At 35.1% G+C, this 13353-nt stretch overlaps 1 protein-coding gene across 22 annotated transcripts in view; it reads right to left on the bottom strand.

The window, feature by feature from the left end:
• Nucleotides 1-11757: 11757 nt before the first annotated feature.
• The window catches only part of RALYL (RALY RNA binding protein like), a 765327-nt gene continuing 763731 nt past the window's right edge, over nucleotides 11758-13353 (bottom strand). For all 22 annotated transcript variants that reach the window (XM_078352738.1, XM_035276603.3, XM_054246386.2 and 19 more), the window contains one exon: nucleotides 11758-12722. In XM_078352738.1, coding sequence (XP_078208864.1) covers nucleotides 12705-12722 — 18 coding nt within the window. In that variant the 3' untranslated portion in view covers nucleotides 11758-12704. The remainder of the gene's footprint in view (nucleotides 12723-13353) is intronic.

Below are 13353 nucleotides of genomic sequence, written 5' to 3' on the forward strand. Positions count from 1 at the left end.
GCTGAAAGAAACTTCGAGAGCTCAAAACACAAATATGTGGGGCTTTGAAATTCCAGAGAGAACATACCATGATACCCAGTGGTTCCGAGAGGTCAATGGACACGAATGGGTCCCGTGGGTACCTTGCTTTGCTCACTCAGCGTTCCTGGGGGTTGTTAGAAACTCTACTCCAACCCTGCTTCTGACAACAGCTGATACAAGAAAAACTTCAGCTGAATTAAATTTAAAGTGATTTAATTGAGCAACGAATGACTCCTGAATTGGGCAGCCCTGTGAGCCAGGGTGGGCTCAGAGACTCCAGCGTAGTTGTGGTGGAAGATTTATGGACAGAAAAATGAAAGTGATATACAGAAAGCAAAAGTAAGGTGCAGAAACAACTGGATTGGTTACAGGTCAGTGTTTGCCTTCATTTTATTGGCCAAAAACTCAATGATAGGCACAGGTGTGGCAAACTTTACCACTGATTTAACAGGTGGAGGAGTCTGTTTACTCTTCCATTTGTTACAGTTCACGATACACAGAAAAATCTTTAAGCTGAACTTAAAATATGTAAGGAGGCAGCTTTAGGCTAAACTTCATTTAACAGTGATGTGATTATATTGGTGCATTAGAAAGATTTACATGGCAAAAATCTAAATTGTATTTAATGGGGAAGGCTACAGATAAATAAATTGAAGATGCTGTATTGAAATTATAAAAAGCTTTTTATATGTCAGGCTGAGGTACTTTCACTTCATTGCCAGTGAGTAAAGCAAGGCAAAAGGGAAGATATCAACCTGGATAAAGGTCAGTAAAAATGCATTTGGTTTCTGGGAATTTTTGATAATAGTTTTGGCACATTTTAGGAGATAAAGCTTTTTGTATTAACCGCAGTGAACTAATCTCATTTGAATTGCTTTGAATTCTACAGTTGTCAAGAAGGAATTTAACACATTTAGCAAGAATAATTGAGGAAAGCTAAAGAGAAAACCAATTTTCTACATAGACTTAAGATAAATCATCAAAAGACAATGACAATGGATACACATTTTTTTCTATTTGTTTGTAAAGAATAAGTGGTTTCTGTCTTAAAGCCTAAGAGAAATCATTAAAAAGTTAACAATGCTTTTTAATTCCAAACATAGGGCTAAAAACTAAACATAGGGCTTTCAGTGCTTTCTTCCAGACATAGGGCTAAAAAACTAAAATTTTTAAGGCATCTAAAAATAACATAAATAGAATACAATGCATACAGGGAAATTATGATTCCAGAGAAGATTTTTACATCAAAGTGTTTTTCTCTGGAAAAGAAACATGACAGCAAAGCTAATCTTCAGAAGGACACTCTTTGTGTTAGGAGTCTATCAGAGAGAAGTAAAGTTGAGAGGAATGAGTAGCTTTGAATGGGACTATTCTGTGTAAATTTAAAAAATTAGTCTGGCTCAAACAGTAGTAATGTTATACCTCAAGAAGTTAGAAGACTGTGAAATCTACAATAATTTTTCTCCTGAGGCTTTCAGCCTTAACTTAAAAGGGTGCTATGCATTAGATTATTGGGGCATGGGACAAGGTAGCGAGTATAATCATATTTAGAAGACGTAGTTTAAGCAGAATTCAGGATATCTGGCATTTCATTAATGAACAAAATAGGGAAGGTATAATTTCATAAGGTTAGTTTTCTCTGTAGACCACATCCTCCATGATGTATGCAGTTACAGCCTGATGCAGGCTAATAATCCTGGACATTTTCTAATACATGATCATTAAGTATTTCCTTGACACAATTGTGTATGTGTGAATGTATATGTGTTTTAATGTGAAGGTGAATGAAGTGAGTGGAGAAGGATATTTGGAGGTTGAACTGCTATTTAAATACTCTATGGAAAGAACAGAACAGAAAATCTGTATTAGCAGGATTACACTCTCTTTCCTGTTTATTACTGGTATTGCTTGGGCCAAGAGACATACAAAAGTTATTCTCCTAACTGCATATAGTCTTATCTTAAAGAGAAACCGTGGCAAATACATTTTTTGTCTCCTTCCATTTCCAATAAATCAGGTTTGTACACTTCACAGATTTTCATCTTATTCCTTAATTAATTCCTTCCATTCCTTAATTCAGTCCTAATCACGAGTGACTAAGGTCTTCCTTTTTTACTCTACATCAGTCCTGGGTGTTGAGGGGTTTCCAAAATAAAATTAGGAAGTCGGAATTGAGGGTTGATATTTGAGTCAAAGATGGATCATCCAAGAGGGTGTGAGCTGATGGATAAGTGGTTGATTGATTTCTGGTTTAGTCCATTGATGCTGCTATACGAAATATAGTAGTTTATAAAGAACATAAATTTATTTTTACAACTTTGGAAGTCCAAGATCAAGATGCTGGCAGATGTGGTGTCTGGGGAGGCTCACTCTGCTTCAAAATGGTGCCTTGTTGCTGCATCCTCATATGGTGTAAGGTAGAAGGGCAACAGGAATAAATGTTGTGTCATGAAAATGCCTGTCCCTGAAGCCTCTTTTACAAAGACATTAATCCCATTAATGAAGTCAGAGCTCTCATTACTTAATAACTTCTCTAAAGACCTTACTTCTTAATACTACCACCTTAAGGTTTAGATTCCAACATATGAATTTTGGAGGAACACACACATTAAAACCATGACACTATCTATACTATTGTTTGGTATATCCCTAATGGAGATGTGGTTTGCTATATCCCTAATGGGGAGGGTATCATTCCCAAAACTTACAAATATTTGTAACAACTTATAGCAAGCTGTTGAAGTCTGCTGATAGATTCTTCTGATATTCTCTTTGATCGATTGCATACCTCAGTTACTCTGATGTTATAAAATGACCATCTGTGAGTATAATACAAAGGCTTTTAATTCAGTTAAACAACATGTACCAAAAATATATGTAGTAGGAAATATCAGAAGATCATCTCCCTCTCTTCCTCATTTTGATCACCAATTTCCTGGTCTCCTTTCTTTTTGCCATTAAGAATTCCAAGAGGTTAGCCCCTTGGTCCTCTCTGTTCCTAATCCACTGACATTTTTATTCATCCCTTTGGCTCTCTATAATGTCTCTGTAGAGAGTTCCAGAACAAATGCTTTCAGTCTTGGTCATTTTCATAATATTTAGTACCCTTTTTGCTGGGAAATTTCACGTTGTATATATATGTTCTCTAAAGCCCAACATGCCTAAAATTAAATGTATTATTTTTCTCCCAATCTTGTCTTGATTCATGCATTTCTGTAAACAATAACTCCATCTTTCAGCTATCAGTAACATATTAAAAGTTTAGAAAAGTAAAAAGATGGAGGAAAAAGTTATATGCAATCCAACATTTCCCCCAATGCTTATTTTTTAAATAAAACTAAAGTAATCCTGTACACATTGTTTATTCTTCTTTAATTCTAAAATTTTCACCATGTCATTAGAAATCCTTTCTAATTATAATTTCAAAGGCTACACAATTTTATTCATTTTTTCTTCTTCTGATTTTTTTATAGGTAACCTATTTTTGATCTATTGTGGATGCTCTCCCTTGCATTTTTATTTAATTCATTGCATTTTTCAGCTCCAAAATTTCTGTTTTTAAAAATGATTTCAATCTCTCTGTTAAATTTCTTATTCTGCTCATTGATTGTTTTTCTCATTTTATTAAAGCATTTCAATGAAGGAAAGAAAAGTTAGAAGTCAGTGGAGCCTCCTGGGTAATGACAAAAGCTTTGGATTTACTCTAAAGGCATTGGGATGCTATGAAGTTTTAAAATGAAAGTGTAGCAATTTATACTTTACATTGAAGTTTTGAAAAGACAATTCTTAGATTGGAGCTACAGGTAGAGAGGAAGCAAGGAAATAAAGTAGGAGGTGATTTTGAGAATATTTGATATAAAATTAGGAAAAGTAGATGAATGCAAGGTGTATTTGGAAATAGAACAACAAAATGTGGTTGCAGACTAGAGATGGAAGGAGAGAAGAAATTTATGATGACTCCTGGATTTCTTGGTTTAGTAAATTTCCTAGGAGAGATAGTTATGTCCCATTTCTAGAGATAGAACTGATTTTATGTGGAAGACCAAAAGTTATGTTTGAGACACTTGTGACACATCCAAATAAAAATGTCTAGTGAGAAGTTGCCTACAGAATAAGAGAAGGCGATGCTATCAGTATACTTTTTGGGCTCATGAGCATATAAAATAGCATTAAAAACCAAAAAAGTAAAAGAGAATTTTTAAGGCTTAGGGAAAAAATTATATTGAATTAAGAATGTGTAAAGAATTGGCATATTTTTAACTTCAAACTTATCTAGGAACATCTTATATCTATTCATCTATTCATATCTTATATTTCTACAAACTTGTAGTGTGTGCTACTGCAGGTTTCTGCATTTTTTACTGAGCTTATTCTTAGGTATTTTAACTAGGTATATTATCATTATTGAATGGGATATTTTTTCACTATATTTTATACCTATTATTTATATATTACAAAACTATAGAAGTTTTTACTTTTATTGGTAAAATTAAAACAGAACTATAATTAAGCCTAATAGTGTTTCTTCCTACTTACTTAAAGTTTGGAGGTTGATAATCCACATCATAGTTACGTAAAAATGTCTCTTAAAGTTGTCTTTCATATAAATATTTGTTTTTCTAAATTATATAGTTTGCATGTGACTAATTATTTCTCCAGTTCTTTAAGTCTATCATTTTTTTACTGAAAAAAAAAAAAAAAAAACTCTGCCTTCATGTCCATTGTTTATATAATGGCTCTGTACTCCAATCTTATTAAGGTCTTACTGTCTTTTTATTTTTATTTTAAAAAATCGTTTTTTTTTTTTTTCATTTTGAGGGTCTTATTGTCTGGTACTATTTTTCGCCCATAACACAGATAAACCGTTTTCTAAAATATTATTCTGTTTTATGAAAAATATGTTAGGGATCTGATCATTCTCAATTTTGAGTGAAATAGTTCCTCTTTTTTATAATGTAGTTTATTTTTTATACACTCCATTTTGTTTTTCCCCCCTGTCATATGCACTTATCTACCAAAGAGTTATGTCTTTCTGTTTGCAAACCAAAGGGTGGCTGGAATTTCATGATTGCCTTTCATTGCTTGTATGTTTGTTTCTTCTACCTCTAAGATTCAGGCCTCCATGGCAAGTTAATTATCATAGCTTTCGGCACAATTTGAAGTATACAGAAAAAAAATTTCTAGTTTGTTTTTCCTGGAATTAACTGAACTATTTCTCTTGCTTTAACTATTTTGTTCTCTGCCAAGAATAGAATATCTGAGAAAAAGACTGCAGTTCTTTACTGAGATATATTAATTTGAAAAAAAAAAACTCCCCAAACAAAACAAAACAAAAACCCCTATCTTATTTATTTATTTATTTTGAGATGGAGTTTCGGTCTTGTTACCCAGGCTGGAGTGCAATGGCGCAATCTCAGCTCACCACAACCTCTGCTTCCCGGGTTCAGGCAATTCTCCTGCCTCAGCCTCCTGAGTAGCTGGGATTACAGGCATGCGCCACCATGCCCAGCTAATTTTTTGTATTTTTAGTAGAGACGGGGTTTCACCATGTTGAGCAGGATGGTCTCGATCTCTTGACCTCCTGATCCACCTGCCTCGGCCTCCCAAAGTGCTGGGATTACAGGTGTGAGCCACTGCACCCGGCCTGCATGCACTACTTCTAATTAACTTCTTTTCCCTTAGGTTAACTATAAGAATTATTTAGATTTTTTTTTCAGATGTAATAACAGAAAATACAACTCCAATACAAAAGTTATTTGAATAATAAGCATATTTATCAATTCATATAAGTCTAGAGGTAGAGTAGCTTCAGGGCTTATTCATTTAGTTGATGGAAGGCAGTATGAAGACCCAGATATTTTCATCTCTTTCCTCTGCCACCTTCAGTATTCTGACTACTCTCCTCATAATTAGATGATAGCCATTGGAGCACCATGCCTCAAATCCTCACTACACAGCTTTTTCTACAAGCAGAAAAGAACCTAACCCTCAGCTGTGTTTCCTTCACCAGTGAGACGCCTTTCTAAGGAGCTCCCCAGAGCATATGTCCTCATATCTTGTTACATACTCATTCCTAAGTTAACCACTTGCAAGAGAAATGGATTTCCATAATTGGCTTAGGTCAGTGGTTCTCAACACAGTCTGCACATAAACTACCTGGGCAACTTAAAAAAGCAAAACAAAACAGCCTTATAACAAACCAATTAAATCAGAATATCTGAAAGTGGCCTGCTGTTATCTGTATTTTTAAAAGTCCTTAATTATTGCTTAGCAGTACACAGATGTGGAGAATCATTGGTTTAGGTTTATCTGAGGTCAAAATCCAGGCCTTAGGGCTAAGGAGAGACTCATCCTTCTCAGAAACACCTGGCTGATACCATTTGGCTCTGTGTCCCCACCGGAATCTCATTCCAAATTTATTCCCCACGTGTTGGAGGATAGGACTGGTGGGAGGTGATTGGAGTGGGGGTGGATTTCTTCCCCACAGTTTTTGTGATAGTGGATGAGTTCTCAAGAGAGCTGATGTTTTTAAAGTGTGGCAGTTCCTCCTTCGCTCTGGCACTCTCTCTCCTGCCACCATGTAAAATGTGCCTTGCTTCTCCTTTGCCTTCGTCAGGGATTCTGTTTCCTTAGGCCTCCCAAGCCATCCAGAACGGTGAGTCAATTAAACACCTTTTTAAAAATACATTACCCTTCTCAGGTAGTTCTTTATAGCAGTGTGAAAATGAAGTAATACACTGGCTATTTGATATTTGAACAAAACCAGGATCTTGTAGTTGAAGAAAAGCTGGCTGATGGGCTGTCATCTTTGTTCTGGGCAATTGGCTACCATTTTATCTTCTAAGAATTGAAGTACTGTCTTGGCTTATAAAGGGAGGAGCTGATGAGTGTACAGAAATGTGCCATCACTGTGGTTAACTTGGAAGAACATTCCCTTGTGTTTGGGTAAATAGCGATATTTTCTTCAACGTACAGCTAGTTTGTGGAGTCAGTGTAAAAAGTTGTAGTAAATTAAGTTCTGCATGCTATACTTTGGGGCACCTATGCCGTTCTGTTACAGTCAATTAAGCAAAGATAATTTAAAAAATGCTTCTCTACCATTTCCATCAGAGCTGTAAGAAGCAAGACTTTGGCAGCCAGTGTTCTTTTTAACTTGTAATAATCCTTTTAGACATTTTTATTCTTTCCATTTTTGTTTTGCTGTTTCCCAGAGTTGTTCAGTAGACCAGGTACTATGAAAAAAGTAAATGTGTTTGTATTCACCACTGCATGCCCATTGTTATATACAAATTGTTCTAGAGTTAAGGCTCAATGAATATTTGGTAAATAAATGAACACACCTCTCAGCTCTGATCAGACCAGTCTAGTCACAGGCCATGCTCATGTGGTAGTTTCTCAACCTAGGAAATAAGGATTTCTGAGTTCCTTCCATTTCTTTGTCTTTTCTCAGTGTAGCAGCCCAAATAGTTCTTTTAACCCTAATGTGAAATCATATATTTCTGCTCAAAACCTTCCACTGTTTTCTCGTCCAAAGCAAAATAAAAGCCATTTACTCAGATTCATCTCTGAGGCTCTGTGATCTGGAATTCTAGCTTTTCTCTGGTCTCATCTCTTACTTTTCTTTCCCTCATTTTTCCCAATCCAAACACACTGTCATTCTTGCTGTTCCTGAACACACCAAGTATATTCCTGCTTCAGGGCACTTGCTGTCCACTCTTTTGGGGAGACTTTTCCTGTAAATGGCCACATAGCTCACTCTCTCCCCTGCTTCACATCTTTGTCCAAATGCCACCTTATGGAGGAAGCTTCCCTGGCCGGCCTATTTGAAACATTCATTAAAACCTCTCTAGTCTGTTTTCCTTCCCTGCTTTGTTTTCCCCTTTGTGTTTATCGTCATTTTCATCTGCAACACTATACACGTGCTTGCTTTTTGACCTGTTAACATGTCATCCGCAGAGGAGTACAAGCTTTTTAAAGTCAAGAATTTCAGTGTTCATTATTTATAACCAGACCTTGATTGCTGGGATCAGTGCTTGGCACAGGGCTGGTACTCAATAAAGAATTAATGAGTGAACAAATTATCTCCTTCACCTGTAAACTGGGGGTAACAATACCTTGCAGTTGTCTTTTGTGCATTAGTGATAATGCGTATAAGGTAATTAGCACAGTGCTCAGCACATGGTACTTGCTGAACAAATTATGGCTTTTGTTATTTTTATAATATGGTAAAAACCTAAAATATCTCCTATTTCATCTAATTCCCTGAACATATATGGATAAATTCTCTTATGTCCAAGGCACCATTTGTACAGATTATAAAGACAAAAGGCAAAGCCCTTAGTCTTATAGGAGTAGCACATAAACATGTAAACTATTTTTTGTATTCAGATACCCCAAATTCTTGCATGATTCATATTTAAATTTCTTGAGTTTCCAGATATCTCAAGTGCGGATAGGAAGCCTTTTCAGTTCTTGTGTCAGTTTGCTGAGGATGATGTTTTCCAGATTCATCCATGTCCCTACAAACGACACGAACTCATCATTTCTGATTGCTGCATAATATTCCATGGTGTATATGTGCCACATTTTTCCAATCCAGTCTATTATCAGTGGGCATTTGGGTTGATTCCAGGTCTTTGCTATGAAACACCGCATATTCTCACTCATAGGTGGGTGATGAAAAATGAGAACACATGGACACAGGGAGGGGAGTACTAAACACTGGGGTCTATTGGGGGGAAAAGGGGAGGGCCAGTGGGAGGGGGAGGTGGGGAGGGATAGCCTGGGGAGAAATGCCAAATGTGGGTGAAGAGGAGAAGAAAAGCAAAGCACACTGCCATGTGTGTACCTACGCAACTGTCTTGCATGCTCTGCTCATGTACCCCAAAACCTATAATCCAATAAAAAAAAAAAAAAAAAAGGAAGCCTTTTCAACAATAACAAAAATATAAATTCACATGCACATTCCTTCTCTGTAAGAATACCTTTGAACATCTCTCTTTCTCTAAATTATATTCTTGTCTAGAAATTTGAACATCTCTAGAAAAGGTAGAACACAAACTCAGTCTGTTTCAAATCACCACCTTTATCTATGCTTTTTATATCACCCACATTTCTGTATCATGAATATGTACATCTCTATATATGTATAGATAGATCAATGTATCTTTGTAGTTTCTATACATAGAAACTTTGTATAGAAAAATTATTTCTATGTATAGATCTATGTATAGAAACTTTGAGATATAAATCACATACTTTTATTATAAGGAAGTATATTAACCCTAAAAAGCAACAGAGATAATGTAATTAATGTTATTATAGTCTATGGTTAGTTTTAATAATAACATTTTGCCATGTTTGATTCAAACATTTTTCCTAGTAAACTGATTATTACAGATGTTGTTGAATACTTCTTATTTCCCAGATTCTATTTTCCTCTCTTTCTCACCAGAGATAATCCTGACTTTGTTGTTTGTAATTACAATGAATTTTTTTTTAAGTTTTATAACTAGTAAATCCTGGCTGTAAATCACAAATATGTCTTGATACACCTTTAGATTCACAGAATAGAGCAAAAGAAACAAAACAAAATATCTCATTTTAAACTCTGGAGGTCCACCTTCTCTTGAAAAATCAGGAAACCTGGTCAGTCCAGGTCTTCATTTCTTCAGAATTTCTTAGTTTCATCAGGTGCCCAGGTGAAACTGAGAGATAGTTATCTACTCATCAGCAGAATTGCATTTAATGTCCACTAACTTACTTCTGGGCTGTTTCTTTGATTTGTATTTCTTATCAGGGCTTTATAAGTATTCGCATTTGTAACTTGTTCTAAATCTTTTTATTTTTTTAATTAAAAATTTTTTTTTTAATTTTTTTGAGACGGAGTCTCATTCTGTCATTCAGGCTGGAGTGCAATGGGGCCATTTTGGCTCATTGCAACCTCCGCCCCCTTGGGTTTAAGTTATGCTACTGACTCAGCCTCCTGAGTAGCTGGGATTACAGGTGTGCAATACTACACCCGGCTAATTTTTGTAGTTTTAGTAGAGATAGGGTTTCACCGTATTGGCCAGGCTGGTCAATCCTGATCTCAAGTGACACACTGTCACAGCCTCCCAAAGTGCTGGGATTAAAGCCCTTACCAATTTTAAATAAATTATTTCTTTTTGGCTTATCTTCTGCTTCATTTTAATTTTAATTCACTTGGTTGTGCGTTTCTGCTTTGGTAACTATTCTTTTGCTGAAGAAGATGAAAGCAAAAGTGGTACTTTCCCTTTTCACATTTCCATGAGTCACCAGTTTACCTACCTTTAAGCAATGGGTCTAATTTTTCATATTTTTCATGAATTGAATACAGTGAGTAACATCCTTCGTCTTTTTCCCCCCTTAGCATTGTTTTATGAGACTGACATTATTTGGAGTTAGAAGCAGCTCACATTCACCTCCTCAACCCTTGAAAGCTTTCTTTTAAATTGTTAAACTAAACCTTTAGGGATTATAATCCCAATTCCAAATCATCTATACTTTGATTTTTTAATATATTTTATTCCATTTTTGTCATTAAAAGAAATTCTTAAAACATAAATTATTAACAAATAGAAAAACCCATGGTTTTATATTTCAAGGCCTATGTGGAGAAAATCCAGTCCAATAACAAAAAATTGTTTTTATACATGTTAATTATTCATCTTAGTTTGAGAATAGTTAATGATCATTGGGGAAAATATAATACTCTCAATAATTTATGATAATGCCAGATTATAAATGCCACACTATTTATTGAATACTATGAGGACAAATGACAAATTGGGAAAATATTCACATACATAATTTTCTAATACATAGTGCCTGCAGTACTTCCTCTCTGGAGTATCAGATTATTCCTAGCAAATTCATCTACCTGATGCAAACCAAGAAATCACTCTGCTGATTTTATATAGAATCAAATACAGGTTGTTTTCAGTTTCAGAGTCTAATCTGGCAGTCACAAATTTTCCCATGCCTATTATGGTCACCAGAAATAGTTAACAGTGCACCATGGTATAGTTTTTGCAGTCCCTTAAAAGGAAATATATTCTTGATCCAGAACCTAGGTTATGTGTGCAACTTTCTAAAGACTTTAAATCAGAAAATGTAATATATTCATTTTCTTTAATATTAGAGTTGTAATTCTTGTTTCATCTAGAATTTTGGTTTTTATTGCTCCTTGTTGGATAAAATGGCATCGTTTTTCCTTAGCTTGTCAAAGAAATTAAATAGAAAACTAAGGGAACACATATCGAGGTGGTGGTAGACTCTCCTCAGTTTCTTTGAAAAAAGGAGATCTTACTCTTACTAAGTGTCCTTGGTGACATTTGCAGATGTTGTCTCTGTGCTCTAATGAGGAACGTGCAGTCATAAATACCTCCTGATGAAGTAGTTTTACCTTCAGTATTATTCTGAAATTTTCTTAAAATTCTATATTTGGAGGAAAAATATACTTTCCTGAAATACAAACTGAAGTATGACTTCTGTCAAGATTTGAAGGCTATCTGGCTTTCTTGTACGTGGTAAATTAACATGTTCCAGAATACAGGTCACTCCCAAGAGAGTGTGGGCATGTAGAACATATAATGCACACTTTGGTAAAGATACGCTACTGTCATCATGGTGCTGATTTTGGGGTAGCACAGTAACTGAAAAAGTTCAAACTGAATATTCAAACTAAATGTACCCCAAGGAAAGATACACACCAACTTTGTTTTAAAAGAAACAGTGTTTATTAAGAAATTATATGTTGAATTCTCCTACAGTCTGTGAAGATGGTTTCTTCCATTTCCACAGCACAAGACAACAGCTAAGATTATCTGGAAAACACTTGCAATGCTTGGGAATGGAGAGTTCCTAGGAACAGGAGGTGAAATGAAATGATGTATACATTAATTTAAACTTGGATCCAAGGGCAAGACAGTTTTTTCCTTGGCATAGTCCTTACTTGTATGAACACTGAAACCTGTCCATGGAATCTCATACCCAGGCTGAAGTAATAATTGGATCACTTTAGTTCAGTAGAGCGGAGCATGCTCAACTTAATCACAGATCAAACCAACAGTTCTTTAACTATTGTATCACATCTGAAATATCTGCATTCTTTATTAATAAAAAGGGTGCTTATACAGGGCAGAAATATAACTTTCTCAAGTATTTTATCATTATGATCTGAAGTACTTTAAACTATAAATTAAAAATAAATTATAAAAACTAGCATAAGATGCATCTTTTCTTACATGACATTGTTGGAAATAAGCTTTAAATACAGAATTGCAATATCACCCGACTTTATATATGATCAACAGTGAAACATGCTAATCATAAAAATAGCTTTTACAAATATACATTTGTATATAGTGTCTCCCTTACCATTCATAAATGTCTTCCACATTTTAAGACTAAAAAAAAAAGCATAATTAGCAAAGGGGAAAACACATTTACAATTCAAACCATAAAAACCTGACAATTGTACAGCTTAGAACATAGAAGAAATGGAATTTCTAAAATTGAGCAGTACTGTCCATTATATTGATTTGGGTTTTTATATAAATTGAACCAAAGATGCTGCTGTCTAGTAAGAAACCTCCTTTCACATTTCTGGTGGTTGTCACAGTTTCTCTTTTCTGCTTTGTGGCATCATACATTATTTCAGATCACTTTATCTGTAGAAACTGAGAAAAGAAAAAAAATATTTTAAAATACAGAGATTCGTGTTTCATTGTTGATAGCATGCATATACTATATGTAAGTTAGATTTTTAAGGTTAAATCAGGAGAAGAGTAAAGGAAGAATTAGATATTTAGGACAAATACTTTTGATAGTGGGTTCTTAGGTCCTTTACTCTAGGCAATTTTATAATTATTATCATTTATGGAATGTTATGTTTTTTTTTTAAACCCAGCGAATTTACTGCCTGAGGTCAGCAGTTATTTTTTCAACCTAAGCTCTTGTTCAAGTCAAGGGGGAACCACTTGAAGTACTAGGCCAGGGAGAAAGATTTGAATTATGAATCTTTGTTGACCCTAACAAGAGTGACCATAGGATACCTACCCCTACTATGAGGCTTTGAACAGTGCCGGCCTAAGCCTTATGCATCTGGGATAGGAGAAAAAGCCAATGCAGATCTTTGGTCTGCTCTTCACAATCTGAGTTGCAAAAGAAGTCAGAAACACTGAAAGACTTCATGGTACAATCATGAGTCGAAGCGTTATGCTGGAGAGGATGTGGAGAAATAGGAACGCTTTTACACTGTTGGTGGGAGTGTAAATTAGTCCAACCATTGTGGCAGACAGTGTGGTGATT

The sequence above is a fragment of the Callithrix jacchus genome, chromosome 16, assembly GCF_049354715.1.
Source record: "Callithrix jacchus isolate 240 chromosome 16, calJac240_pri, whole genome shotgun sequence".
NCBI classification, from domain to species: domain Eukaryota; kingdom Metazoa; phylum Chordata; class Mammalia; order Primates; family Cebidae; genus Callithrix; species Callithrix jacchus.